Consider the following 15,000-nt stretch of genomic DNA (forward strand, 5'->3'; position numbering starts at 1 on the left):
CACACATATGAAGTCCACTCTCACCAAGAGGGGCTTACACGTCAAGTCATCCAGATACAAGGTAACACACACACACACACACACACACACACACACACACACACACACACACACACACACACACACACACACACACACACACACACACATACACACATATGAAGTCCACTCTCACCAAGAGGGGCCTACATGTCAAGTCATCCGGATACAAGGTAACACACACACACACACACACACACACACACCATCATCGGCGGACACTCGTGGTCGAGTATGTCTGTCCTCCTTCTTGGTCCTTGTGGGTCTTCAGATGGGCGAAGAGGCCAATCCTGCACAGCACGAAAAGGGGGATTTGTGACAATGAACTCGTCCCTAATCGTCCACGGACTTGCCTAACTTTCGTCTGATTTTGAGCGCTTGAGAGAATCAAAACTATCAATTTTGATGACACCTAAATCGCCCGGAAGCGAATCGCGAGCCGCGGAGAGGTCTCACAGCAGGGTGTTAATGGCCCAACGATTACCACATGAAAGGCAATGACAGCCAGCCCGGAACGCGGACTAGCCTTGCTCTTATTGGACGAAAAAGACACGTGACTCAAAGTAAAAGAGCTGCGCTATTGGTTAGCAGCTACGACCTTCTATTGGTCACGTTGGATTAATTTATGCAGACCGTATACAGTAGGTCCGTATAATTATGCAAAAATTATTATTACTAATATACCTAGGTTGATTTTACTTTGTATATTCACATCATTATATTCACATCATTATAGGCTGCACTGTGATGGGGCTTTAGCATGCATGATGTGAATTTATTGATAAAATGAAAATGAATGAAATGAAAATGATTGTTTAAAAAACGCTTTTAATATCACACCAAACAATGTACACACACTTTGACAAGAACCATGCAACTACACACATACCGTGCAAACAATATACTCTATATGCAGTGATGTACACAGCACTCGGGTCACAAATGTACAACTAGGAAACATTTATTACCGACAGGTTAAATTTGGGCAGGCCGTCATCATGCTTTAGCGTACGTATCGCACGCTAGTGCATGGTGCGACGCATTTTGAATTCAAAGCGTGCTCCTCAACGCAACGGTAAAGCGCTTTCATGCACTTTTGACTAGTGACGAGGTTTGCGGTTTTCCCGCCGTGTCGGCGATTTTGTTTTGTCACAGCGCATTTCTGTTACTAAACGCAAATATGTTTTGCTGTGCCCTAACCAAAACCACCCCTAAACCTAACCTGTCAGTGAAGTAATGTTTCTGCTGCTTTACTTTTGCCAAGAACAGCGAGATTAGGCGAATTTCTACCTAAATTGTGCCTAAACCAAAACCATCCCTAAACCTAACCTGTCACAGGGCGTTGTGGAGCACGACTTAACTTGAAAATGCGTATTGGACACACGCGATAGTGAGTTCAAATCAGCGTGTCATAGATACGCTTAGCCTATGCATGATGTTTGGGAAGGGCACAATTCATAAAACTCAGAAACATACAATGCTTTTTCAAAAAAGGGTTCTATGTTCCCCGCTGCATCCAAGTAGACTGCTGCCACATTGCTAAGAGCAGGTTGTTGTTACATCTCTGACAGGTTAGGTTTAAGGATAGTTTTAGTCAGGGCACATACAAAAATGGATTTTAGTAAAAGTTGTCAATTCATAGTAAATATGAAAGTAAGAGGAAAAATACTACAGGTACTGCCTTTTAATACAGACTATACAGGTATGTACAACATTATAAACATTGCTGTTGATTTCATATTCTTCAGACGCCAATCATGCCAGCAGGGTCTACTGAAGGTCTCTGGTCACTGCGTCCTCGTCATACTGCAACAGGCATTCAGTCTCACTTCTGGGAGCTGTAGAAACAACAAATAAATTAATACTTCACCATGCACCTCATATTGACATAGCAAATATATCAATAAGCAAGTCATATTGAGCCCAACAGGGATAATCTCCTATTTCAGTCTTCTATGGTCTCATGCACTATGTCTCCCTGCCAGGATATGTAGGATGTAAGAAAATAAATCAAAACATAGCAATGCACAGCATTGAGAACTTATCTATAAAGTAGCACAAGTCATATTGCCAATGTAGGCCAGGGGTGGGGAACCTATGTCTTGAGGGCCGTTTGCGACCCTTGAAGCCGTTTTGTCTGGCCCCCGATATAATTTTAATGTTATTCAGCTTCACATAAAATATGACATATTTTGTAAAGGAACCTTAGAAAATACATTTGCAATACAATTAAGTTATATTCAGGGAAGCTGAAGAAGGTGGTGTTTGTTTAAATGTGGCTGCCTTCAATATAGGTCTAAAGTGAAGGGGAAAATCCTGGTTTGTGTTCATAGTACGGCCCTTGGAGAACTTTTACGGCCCCTCGGGTGAATTTGAATTGGCCCTTCGAATGAGAAAGGTTCCCCACCACTGACGTAGGCTATAGGTTAAGCTTACCCTCTTTCACTCTTCTGTGGTGAGACTGTGCCCATTTTGGGTTGACCTCCACACGCGTCTGTAGCACAGCACACAGGATTGCAGGACACAGCATCCTGCAGGACACTACAAAAAAAACACACAAAAAACAAGGGGAATGAATAAATTACCTGACCAGTTATTAAACAAATGAAAATTGATGTGCCAGAGCTGTGGTAAAGGTAACCTTGGGTCCAAATCATCTAGGCCTAGGGTGTGTGTGTGTGTGTGTGTGTGTGTGTGTGGTTAATCCAGTGTTCACATTATTCAGATATGAGAATTAATTAATTCATTCATTTTAACTGACATTAGTACATACCCATATCAGTGCCATTTCACCCTGCCAAGACACTGGACCTGGGTCTATTGGAGCTCTCTGCTCAGGGTGTCCTCGTTATACTGCAGCAGGCACTGTTGTTTCTATAGTTCCTAGAAGCGAGACAAATAAATACTTTGTCATGCACCTCATATTGACATAGCAAATATGTCAATAAGCAAGACCTATTGAGCCCAACAGGGATAATCTTACACTATATCAGTTTTCTGTGGTCTCTTGTAAGATTGGCCCATCACCATTCTGCAGGACACTACCGTCTCCCTGCCAGGATCTGTAGGATGTAAGAAAATAAATCAAAACATAGCAATGCACAGCATTGATTACTTATCTATAAAGTAGCACAAGTCATATTGACAATGTAGGCCAGGGGTGGGGAACCTATGTCTCTAGGGCCGTTTGCGACCCTTGAGGTAGTTTTATCTGGCCCCCCGATATAATTTTAATGCTATTCAGCTTCACATGAAATATGACATATTTTGTAAAGGAATCTTAGAAAATACATTTGCAATACAATTAAGTTATATTCAGGGAACCTGAAGAAGGTGGCATTTGTTTAAATGTGGCTGCCTTCAATATAGGCCTTAAGTGAAAGGGAAAATCCTGGTTTGTGTTCATAGTACGGCCCTTGGAGGACTTTTACGGCCCCTCGGATGAATTTGAAGCGGCCCTTCGAATGAGAAACGTTCCCCGACCCTGACGTAGGCTATAGGTTAAGCTTACCCTCTTTCACTCTTCTGTGGTGAGACTGTGCCCATTTTGGGTTGACCTCCACACGCGTCTGTAGCACAGCACACAGGATTGCAGGACACAGCATCCTGCAGGACACTTCAAAAAACAAGGGGAACGAATAAATGACCTGTCCAGTTCTATAAAAAAGAATACCCTGAAAAAGAACACCCTGTTGTTTCTACAGCTCCTAGAAGCGAGACAAATAAATTAAATACTTTGCCATGCATCTCATATTGACATAGCAAATGTATCAATGAGCAAGTCATATTGGTCACAAAGAAGTTAATCTTACATTCTTTCAGTCTTCTATGGCGAGTTAGGCCTTCAGGTGACTCGTCTTCGCCATATTATGAGACAGCAGCCTGTGAAAACATGGTAAATAGAATAACCCATTAACCTTGGGTCCTAATATAATACATGGACATAAACTAGCCTACATTATTTAGACAAGGTCAGTAGACCTCCACGTGAAACAATAAGAAAAAGTGACCATAATAATTTCAATTTCTTGAAGAGGCCATCTACACTTATTTGTGCAACAAGTGCTGTTTTGAGGACCCATACTTTTAAAGGACAGGTTGCCTACTGTTGCAAATGGCAGGGTATTTCACATTGATTTCGGGGTGGCGTGCTCAACTTGACCACTCTGGTCGACATTGAGCTCGCGCTGATACATTGGGCTCGCGTTACTGAGAGCTGCCGCCAGAACTACTCACGGTTAGCTTTCATAATATAGAACGCAACAAGGAAGAATCGGTCGGTTTGGTGAAAGGGCAAGGGATGTTAGCTACTCGATACATAGTAGTGACGCTACGACCAAGCTACTAGAGAATGTAATTAAACTAGTCGCTTCGCTACTGCCCAGCACTGAAAACCAACATACCCAGACGGCACACCAGTCTTTCCAACGTCGCCTAGATGCATTTTGCCGCTGTAAAATACATTGGCAAGGCGTCTAAGCGTTAGTTCATCAGCGAAATACCGGGCAGACGTGAAAAATGAGCAGTGCCCAGCATCTAGTTGATGAGCTAACGCAATAGCATGCTAACGGTAGCCTTTGTCTATCTTTATGCAGATTCCCAGATTGACGCTCCCATCTCAGGACGCTCCCATTTCATCTCGCTCCCACTAGCCAGACTATCGGTACCACCGCCATATGACGGAGCCAGTTATCTTGTTGATGTTAGTTTTTTGTTTCTAACCCTAACCTTAACCCTAACCCTAACCTTAACCCTAACCCTAAACCTAAACCTAACCCTAACCCTAACCCTAAATTGCTTGTATGTGGCAGTATATGATAATACGTGAAATATAATCGGGTGGGACCGCACGTCCGGGAGTGATAGAAACACCTGGGACCGCACGTCCGGGAGCGAACTCAGTTGGGAGTATCAATCCCCTTACCCTTTAGGCAGGGGAAAGGCAACTGAGAACGAGCAATGTCAAACAATTTACCATCAACAAGTATAGTTAACATATTCACTGTTTCACCACAGCATTTTGTCATTACGATGCTCGCAAGTCATCAGAATTTACTAGCGTACAGCAGCAACTAGTGTAGTCACATTGAGGGGACTTGAGCTACCAGCTATGTAAAGCGGCTGTGCCATAACTTAGCAATGGCGGATCTGTGTTCAGAGGAGCTATTCAATCGCTCTTGAGTACTGAAACTTTAAACCACAGTTGAGTAAAATGTACTTACATGTATATGAAGCCCATTTTCCGTTGGTATGTGAGGAACTTTCCCCCCATATCGCCAAGAAACTTGTAAACCACACAGACAACGCGTGGTTCTGTTCAATCAGGAAGGTGCTGTTGACCGCGGCTGATGGCTTCTTTGTGGCTTGTGTGTGGAATTCGCATTGTGCCAATTCGTTTTACTGCCACCTAAAGGCTTGGTGTAGAACTAATTTAACCAGAGACGGTCTATTTTCAACTAACTTGAACAATCCTTGCTTTAGTTCAGAATACCATTTAAAAACCAGAGTGGCCAAGCACATTGATGTTTTTCCTCAAAAGCAGCTGAGGAACCTTTTTAATTCGAAGGGTCACTTCAAAATGTATGTCCAAGAAAGATCATTCAGATGATTCTATTTTGATAGCCTATTCTGTAGGTTCATTTAAATGTTTATAGCACAGATCGAATTGTTTGATCAACTTAATTTCTGAGCTTATAGTATCATAATAAAATGTACTGACAGCAAAGCTGTGGCTAGTAGAAAGGTTTAATGCAGGGGTGGGGAACCTTTTTCATTCGAGGGGCCACTTCAAATTCCTACCATGGTCATAAAATCCTCCGGGGGCCGTACTATGAACACAAATCAGGATTTCCCCATAAAAATTTAGGCCTATATAGACACCTTTAGGCCTATATAGACATATAGACATCTTTAAAGGTAGACACCTTTAAAACAGTCCCCACCTTTTCTAGGTCCCCTGAATATAGGCTAACTTAATTGCATTGGAAATGTAATTTCTAAGATTCCTGTGAAGTTGCAAAACATTATAATGATATCAGGGGCCGGATAAAACGGCCTCAAGGGCCCTCGAGACATAGGTTCCCTACCCCTGGTTTAATGGTTAGTGATTCTGAAAAACACCACTGGGCAGCGTGAAAAAACATAGCCTACACACACACAGACACACACACACACACATTTTAGTAAAAGGCCAAAAAATGCCCTAGGGCCCCCAACAATCCCGTTGCCTAGGGACCCCAAAATCCTAGAAACAGGCCTGCCGACCACCCACTCCCTCCCACCCACCTGACCTCACCCCACCCCACCCCACTTGAAATTGACTGGGGCAGCTCCCGACCTGATCACTGGTATTTACATATTAAAGGCTCTTCTAAGAAAGGGATGGGAGGGGGGCATGGGGGAGCCGCAAATGCTGTGGCTTGAGGTATGAGGCAATTTAAGGTGCAAAACTCATCCGCAAATTCCTCTTTTCATGCAGTGTGGACCCACATACTTTGGGGCAATGTGGGCATGGGTGGGCAGGGGTAGTTATGGGTTTTGGTGGAACTTTGTTGGTGGAGGTGATCTCTTTCTTCCGTTTGCGTTTCTGCTCTGCAGCACTGTGGAGATCCCTGTTGTATTGTGCAGCCCCCTCTCTAACCACTTTTCTCCAGGCAGGTCTGTTCCTCACTGTAGTCTCCCAGGTGTTAAGGGGTATATGGCACTTCCTGATGTTGTCCTTGATGTTGTCTTTGTACCTTTTCTTTTGACCTCCTGGGGCACGTTTCCCTTGGAGAAGCTGTGAGTACAGGACTTGTTTGGGTAGTCGAGAGTCTTGCATTCGAATGACATGGCCAGTCCATCTAAGTTGGTGTTGTGCAATGATGGCTGTGATGGTAGGGATGCCAGCCTCCTCCAGGACACTGGTATTTGTTCGATAGTCCTCCCAGGTTATCCTGAGGATTCTCCGTAGATGTCTTTGATGGAAGGCTTCCAGTGATTTCAGGTGTCTACTATATGTGGTCCAGGTTTCTGACCCATAAAGGAGAGTGGGGAGCAGTATCGCTTTGTAGACCAGGATTTTAGTCTTTGACTGAAGATCACGGTTTTCAAACACCCTTTTCTTAAGTCGCGAGTATGCTGCGCTGGTGCAACTAAGGCGGTGGTGTATCTCATCATCAATGGTGGCTTTAGATGATAGAAGGCTGCCAAGATATGGGAAGTGGTCTACATTTTCCAATTTGGTATTTTCAATATAGATGTTTGGGGGAGTGATGCAGTCCGGTAATGGCTGGAAGAGGATTTGAGTCTTCTTGATGTTTATGGCCAGACCAAGCTGTTTGTAGGCTTTAGCAAAAGCAGTCAAGCTGCACTGTAGGTCATCTTCTGAGAGGGCTACAATGGCATTGTCGTCTGCATACTGCAGCTCTGTGATGGGTACGGTGGTGGTTTGACCTTTGGCCCTGAATCGGTTGATGTTCAGAAGTTCCTCAGCCCTGTACACAATTTTGACTCCCTGTGGCAGCTGATTCCCTGTAAGATGGAGGATGCTGGCAATGAAAATGGAGAACAGTGATGGTGCAATAACACATCCCTGTTTAACTCCTGTGTCAACTCGGAATGGTTCGGTTTCATCTCCAAAGCCAGTCAGTACAGTGGCAGACATATTGTCATGTAGCAGCCTCAAAACTCGAATGAATTTATCAGGGCAGCCAATTTTTGCCAGGACCTGCCATAAGGCTTGGCGGTTAACAGAATCGAAGGCTTTGGTGAGGTCTATGAAGGCCATGTATAGAGGTTGATTTTGTTCTCTGCACTTCTCCTGCAGCTGGCGAGCTACAAAGATCATGTCCATGGTGCTTCTGTTTGGACGGAATCCGCTTTGTGACTCAGGAAGAGTGTTTTCTGACAGGGGGGCGAGTCTATTGGCCAACACCCTGGCTAAAGCCTTCCCTACCGTGGAGAGGAGGGAAATGCCTCGATAGTTACCGCATTCAGTCTTGTCACCCTTCTTGAAAAGGGAGATCACTAGGGCATCCCTCAATTGTGCTGGTATTTCCTCTTTTTTCCATATTTTGACAAGCAGGGTGTGGATGTGTTCAAGAAGGACAGGCCCACCTTCTTTCAGAACCTCAGCTGGTATACCATCAGCCCCAGGAGACTTGTTGTTCTTCATCTTCCTGAAGGCATCCCGTACCTCATTCAAACTGGGTGGTTCTGCCATACTTTCAAAGATGGGCAGTTGAGGAAGTTGGTCCAGTGCCTCAAAGTCAGGGGTAGTGTCCCTATTCAGAAGCTCTTCATAGTGCTCCTTCCACCTGTGCGTTATAGCCTCTTTATCCTTCATCAGATAGAGTCCATCCTTAGAGCGAAGGGGGGTCAGGCAACGATGGCTGGGTCCATATACAGCTCTTGTGGCTTCAAAAAAGCCTCTGGTGTCCCCAGTGTCAGCAAGCTGTTGGATTTCCAGGGCCTTTTGTGTCCACCATTGGTTCTTGAGTACCCTGACCCTTGATTGAACATCTGCTTTCGCTTTAGCATGGGCTTCTCTTTTAACATTGCAGTTGATGTCATTTTGCCATGTTGTGAAAGTTTTCCGCTTGATGTTGATAAGGTGCTGGATTTCTGTGTCATTCTCATCATTCCAGTCTTGATGCTTTCTCATCTTGTGGCCAAGGATGGTTTTGCAGGAGTTAATGATGGTGGAAGAGAGAGTATCCCAATGTTTTTCAATATCCTCTGGGTACTGGTCAGGCAAGTCTGCACTCATGGCTGCCTGCAGCTGTTGCTGATATGCTGTTTCTCCCAGTCGCTCGACGTTGAACCGCCGTCGAGGTTGTCCTTTTTGGTGCCTCATTTTCCGCATTAAACGGATAGACATGGTTGAGCGAATGAGGCGATGGTCAGTCCAGCATTCATCTGCACCAGTCATTGCTTTTGTGATGAGTACATCTCTACGGTCCTGGGAGCGGACAATGATATAGTCGATGAGATGCCAGCATTTCGAGCGGGGATGCATCCAAGATGTTTTGAACTTTTTCTTTTGACGAAAAAGAGTGTTGGTGATGACCAGGTCATATTCTGAGCACTTAGTTAACAGCATTAAGCCATTGGAATTAGTGTTTCCAGTCCCTTCTCTCCCCAGTGTGCCTCTCCATAGATCATGGTTTTGCCCGACTCTGGCATTAAAGTCTCCAAGAAGGATTAGTTTGTCTTCCTTGGGGACTTTGGATAGAATTGTGTCCAGGTCAGCATAAAAGGCTTCCTTTACATCCTGCTGCGCATCAAGTGTTGGAGCATAAGCGCTAATAACAGTGGCCATCTGACTGTTAGAAAGCATCAGGCGTAAGGTCATTAGGCGTTCGCTGATGCCTACAGGAAGTTCGTGGAGCTGGTTGACGAGGTTGTTCTTAATGGCGAAGCCCACACCGTGGATTCGCGGCTCTTCGGCAGGTTTTCCTTTCCAGAAGAAAGTATATCCCCCTTTTTCCTCCTTCAGCTGTCCTTCATCAGCCAGGCGGGTTTCAGAGAGAGCTGCGATGTCAATTTGGAATCTTTTTAGTTCCCGGGAGATGATGGCTGTTCGTCTTTCAGGCCGTTCACTGGCTTTGTTGTCTGTGAGGGTTCGCACATTCCAGGTTCCAAAGTGAAAGTTTTCACACACACACACACACACACACACACACACACACACACACACACACACACACACACACACACACACATACACACACACACACACACACACACACACACACAAACACACACACACACACACACACACACACACACATGAAGTCATCCGGATACAAGATCCAACACTCAGAAACACACACACACACACACACACACATACACACACATTGACAGCTACTGAAGTGTATATCTTTGAAGAACTCATATTGAGGTCAATACTCCTGTTTGTGTGTCTCTGCTAGATATAAGCACGCAGAGTGCTTAGGGCACCAACCACTGCTCAGGGCACCAACCACTATGCCTCCAATATTGAAAAAAATATTGAATTACATTACAAAACAGATATTTATTAGTTGATAGATTGTTAATATTATCATTTTTCAATTATGAGAGGGGGCCTCCTGACTAGTTATGCTTTGGGCCTCCAAAACCTTACCAGCGGTCCTGCTCTGCATACAGCCGGCCTATTGTGAGAGTTACAATATGCGACCTTGCCTCCTCCACTTGTGCTTGTCTCCTCGTCCCACCTCCTGGCCCCTCCTCCGTGGAGAAAGCGATAAAGTTTCCCAGCTGTCAGCCTAGCCACAACAACTTCTGAGGGACTGTTTTTCATTCACCATCCCAATTGCAAATGAGAAAAAGAATCTACAATTGAGCTTTTGCAAGATATTGAAATATAATGCTGTTGTCAGTGATGTCATCATGACATATTACTTCCTGGTACGAGGAGACAATCACAAGTGGAGGAGGCAAGGTCGCATATTGGAACACAGTCCTATTGTGTGATGCCTGTCCTCATTCTACCTCCCTTCCACTTCCTGTCAGGTGATCCACGTGACCGGCCGGATTCGCTGTCGCCCGGCGCTGGTGCCCAGCTCCGCCCATCGCTCACTGCAGCGGCCAATGGGGTTGGTGGTCCTGGCCCACACGCTCCCGCCCTCCACCCTCAACGAGGTGCGCATGGAGAGCCACATGTTCGTGTTCCGCGTCAACATGGACCTGCAGGTCACCTACTGCGAAAACAGGTGTGTAGCATATCTTACCTGGCCAACAGGTGTGTAGCATAGCTTACCTGGAAAACAGGTGTGTCACATAGCTTACACGGTCAACAGGTGTGTAGCATAGCTTACATGGTCAACAGGTGTGTAGCACAGCTTACATAGCTTACATATCTTACTTGGTCGACATGAACCTGTTCAATAGGTGTGTAGCATAGCTTACCTTGTCAACACAACACAGGTGTGTAGCATAGCTTACATGGTCAACAGGTGTGTAGCACAGCTTACATACAGTGAGTCCAATATGTATTTGATCCCTTGCTGATTTTGTTGGTTTGCCTACTAAAAAAGACATGATCAGTCAATAAATGTTATGATAATATGTATTCTAATATGGAGAGACAGAATATCAAAAAGAAAATCCAGAAATTAACTGAAGAGAATATATATTAATTTATTTCCATTTCATCGAGCAAAATAAGTATTTGATCCCCTGCCAACTGATTACAGTTCCGGGCCCACAGACCAGATGGGCACTTCCGATCAACTTGTCATCTGAATTAAATACACCTGTACATACTAACATGCATAAAAGACACATTGAATCAGCAGAATCAGTCCATAGTATGAGTGAATCAGTCACACTCCAACCTCACCAGCATGGGAAAGACCAAAGAGTGGTCAAATGATATCAGGGACACGATTTTAGACCTGAACAAAAATTAAATGGACTGCAAAGCCACAAGAAAGAGACTGGGTATTAATGACCCAGCTGTTGATGCATTTCTTCCAAAATGTGAGGAATACATAATGACTATCCATCAGCCTGTCAGGGGTTCTATACAAGATTTGACCTTTTGTAGGGATTTGATAATCATGAGAACAGAAAGAAATCACCCTAGAGCTGTACGGGATGAACTAGGCAATGATATCAAAGCTACTGGGACCAAAATCACTGATAAAACTACTGGTAGCACTTAATGCCACAGAGGTTTAAAATCCTGTAGTGCACACATGGTACCTCTACTTCAGAAGGAACCTGCACAGTCCCACTTGTGGTTTGCCAACAGACATCAGACTGGTTTAGAAATGATAAGGAGGTGCTGTAGTCACATGAAACCAAAATCAAGCTGTTTGGCATCATCACAATTCAATGTGTTTTGAGAAAGAGTACTGCTGTACTGATCCCAAGAACACCCTCCTCACCATCATGCATGAAAGTGGTATCATTATGGTTTGAGGGTGTTTGTCTGGCCAAGGCACAGGACAACTTCACATCGTCAATGAATGGATGGAGGGAGACATGTAATGTGCAATCCTGAGTGCAAACGTCCTTCCCTCCACCACTACACTGAAGGGTGGGCCATTTTTGGATCTCCCAACATGACAATAATACACAACATACAGCAACAAAGGAGTGGCTCAATAAGAAGCATATTAAAGTCGTGAAGTGGCCTAGACAGTCTCCAAATATTAACCCTATAGTAATTCTATATGGAGAGAACTGAACCTCCCATTTGCCAAGCTACAGCCACAAACTATTAATGTTTTAGAGATAATGTGCAAAGAAAAATGGGCAAAAAATATTTTCTACTATATGCACAAACATTGTCATTAACTAAAAGAAGCATCTAACCTCAGTGCTAGACAACTAGGGCTTTGCCACAAAGCACTTTATCCTCTTTAGCTAGAGGGGTCAAATACTTATTGGCCTAAATTAAATACAAATAAATTAAAATATATTATTTTAAGTTATTTTCTGGAATTTCTTTTTGATATTCTGTCTCTCCATGTTTGAATACATATTATCATAAATTTATAGACCGATCATGTCTTTATTAGTGGGCAAACCGGCAAAATCAGCAAGGGATCAAATACATATTGGACTCACTGTAGCTTACATATCTTACTTGGTCAACATGAACCTGGTCAATAGGTGTGTAGCATAGCTTCCCTGGTCAACAGGTGTGGAGCATAGCTTACCTGGTCAACAGGTGTGTAGCACAGCTTACATAGCTTACATATCTTACTTGGTCAACATGAACCTGGTCAATAGGTGTGTAGCATAGCTTACCTTGTCAACAGGTGTGGAGCATAGCTTACATGGTCAACAGGTGTGTAGCACAGCTTACATAGCTTACATATCTTACTTGGTCAACATGAACCTGGTCAATAGGTGTGTAGCATAGCTTACCTTGTCAACACAACACAGGTGTGTAGCATAGCTTACGTGGTCAACAGGTGTGTAGCATAGCTTACGTGGTCAACAGGTGTGTAGCATAGCTTACACGGTCAACAGGTGTGTAGCATAGCTTACGTGGTCAACAGGTGTGTAGCACAGCTTACATAGCTTACATAGCTTACTTGGTCAACATGAACCTGGTCAATAGGTGTGTAGCATAGCTTACCTTGTCAACACAACACAGGCGTGTAGCATAGCTTACGTGGTCAACAGGTGTGTAGCATAGCTTACCTGGCCAACAGATGTGTAGCACAGCTTACCTGGTCAACAGGTGTGTAGCATAGCTTACCTGGTCAACAGGTGTGTAGCATAGCTTACACGGTCAACAGGTGTGTAGCATAGCTTACCTGGTCAACAGGTGTGTAGCATAGCTTACACGGTCAACAGGTGTGTAGCATATCTTACCTGGCCAACAGGTGTGTAGCATAGCTTACCTGGAAAACACAACACACAGGTGAATTACAGGTCACCTATTGCAATATCAGGTGTGTAGCATAGCTTCCCTGGTCAACACAACACCCTGGTCAATTACACCTACAGGTGACCTGCCCACACACCCCCCCCCCCCTATGGCCACTGTGCCGAGCAGCCAATGATATATCTTTTCAGTTTTTAATACAATGAATTTCATACTTTTTAAGTGCTTCAGATGCTGAAGCAGGTGTTTTTGAAGGTGTTAAAGGCAACACTGGGTTTAGACAAAGACAGATATTTTGCAAAAGTTAAGGTAGAGGAATAAGATGCCCCACCCTCAAAACATGTTGGCCCCTCTGTGCCCCCCCTGGTAATTTTGGTCTAGAACCACCACTGGTTGGTTGCAGGGCAATTTCCCATCGGCAACTACGCAAGTTGCTAACTACCTAAAATCTATGCCTTCGAGAAACGCACCCTGGTCACCTACTGCAAGATCAGGTGTGTAGCTTAGCTTACCTGGATCATTACAGGTAAATATTACATCGTAGCTTTTCTACTGGTCAGTTACCTAATGGGAGAACAGGTGAGCACCACTGCTGACCATCTTACAGTACCTGCTCACTCACTGCCAGAACGGGTGAGCACCTGGTTGTTTACTGAGGGACATTTGTACCATAGCTTACAGCTTACTTACCCGCAGGTCCCCTACTGTGAGAACAAACCTGGGGTGAATTTCTCGAAACCAATGTTGCTTACTACATTAGCTACTTCGTTGCTTTCAATGCATTTTCCCATTGGCAACTACCGAAGTTGCTAACAGGCTAACAACTTCCCTTTTGAGAAACTCACCCCTGCGCTTACCTGGGGTATTACTCACCCCTGCGCTTACCAACAGGTCCCCTACTGTGACAACAGGTGTGTACCATAGTCAGGTATCATATGTTTCCTGCCTGGTCCCCTACTGTCACAACAGGTGTGTACCATAGTCTATGTGCAGGTCCCTGTGACAAAAGGTGTGTATCATAGTCAGGTGTGTTTCATAGTCAGGTGTGTAATCAGGTGTTTGCTGCCTGGTCCCCTACTGTGACAACATGTGTGTACCATAGTCAGGTGTGTGTCATATGTTTCCTGTCTGGTCACCTACTGTGACAACAGGTGTGTATCATAATCAGGTGTGTGTCACATGTTTCCTGCCTGGTCCCCTACTGTGACAACAGGTGTGTATCATAGTCAGGTATCATATGTTTCCTGCCTGGTGACCTACTGTGACAACATGTGTGTACCATAGTCAGGTGTGTACCATAGTCAGGTGTGTATTATAGTCAGGTGTGTACCATAGTCAGGTGTGTATTATAGTCAGGTGTGTATTTTAGTCAGGTGTGTATCAGATGTTTCCTGCCTGGTGACCTACTGTGACAGCAGGTGTGTACCATAGTCTATGTGCAGGTCCCCTACTGTGACAGCAGGTGTGTATCATAGTCAGGTGTGTATCACATGTTTCCTGCCTGGTCCCCTACTGTGACAACATGTGTGTATCATAGTCTATATGCAGGTCAGGTGTGTATCACATGGTTCCTGCCTGGTCCCCAACTGTGACAACGGCTGAATTCGAAACGGGAGGCAGTGACTCGA

General features: G+C 44.5%; 1 protein-coding gene and 1 long non-coding RNA gene across 2 annotated transcripts in view; one reads left to right on the forward strand and one right to left on the reverse strand.

Moving 5' to 3' along the window:
- The window catches only part of npas1 (neuronal PAS domain protein 1), a 59,945-nt gene that overhangs the window by 33,928 nt on the left and 11,017 nt on the right, over nucleotides 1-15,000 (forward strand). Inside the window, exon 7 of the mRNA XM_063204710.1 lies at nucleotides 10,540-10,739. Within this exon, the coding sequence (XP_063060780.1) occupies nucleotides 10,540-10,739 (200 nt within the window). The remainder of the gene's footprint in view (nucleotides 1-10,539; nucleotides 10,740-15,000) is intronic.
- On the reverse strand, nucleotides 1,036-5,892 carry LOC134453780 (uncharacterized). Its single transcript, XR_010035756.1, has 7 exons — nucleotides 5,262-5,892; nucleotides 3,852-3,921; nucleotides 3,551-3,655; nucleotides 3,023-3,101; nucleotides 2,813-2,922; nucleotides 2,476-2,580; nucleotides 1,036-1,877 (listed from the first exon to the last, which is right to left on the reverse strand). It is a non-coding gene; the product is annotated as an uncharacterized LOC134453780 (long non-coding RNA).

This window comes from Engraulis encrasicolus, chromosome 8, assembly GCF_034702125.1.
Source record: "Engraulis encrasicolus isolate BLACKSEA-1 chromosome 8, IST_EnEncr_1.0, whole genome shotgun sequence".
Classification (NCBI taxonomy): domain Eukaryota; kingdom Metazoa; phylum Chordata; class Actinopteri; order Clupeiformes; family Engraulidae; genus Engraulis; species Engraulis encrasicolus.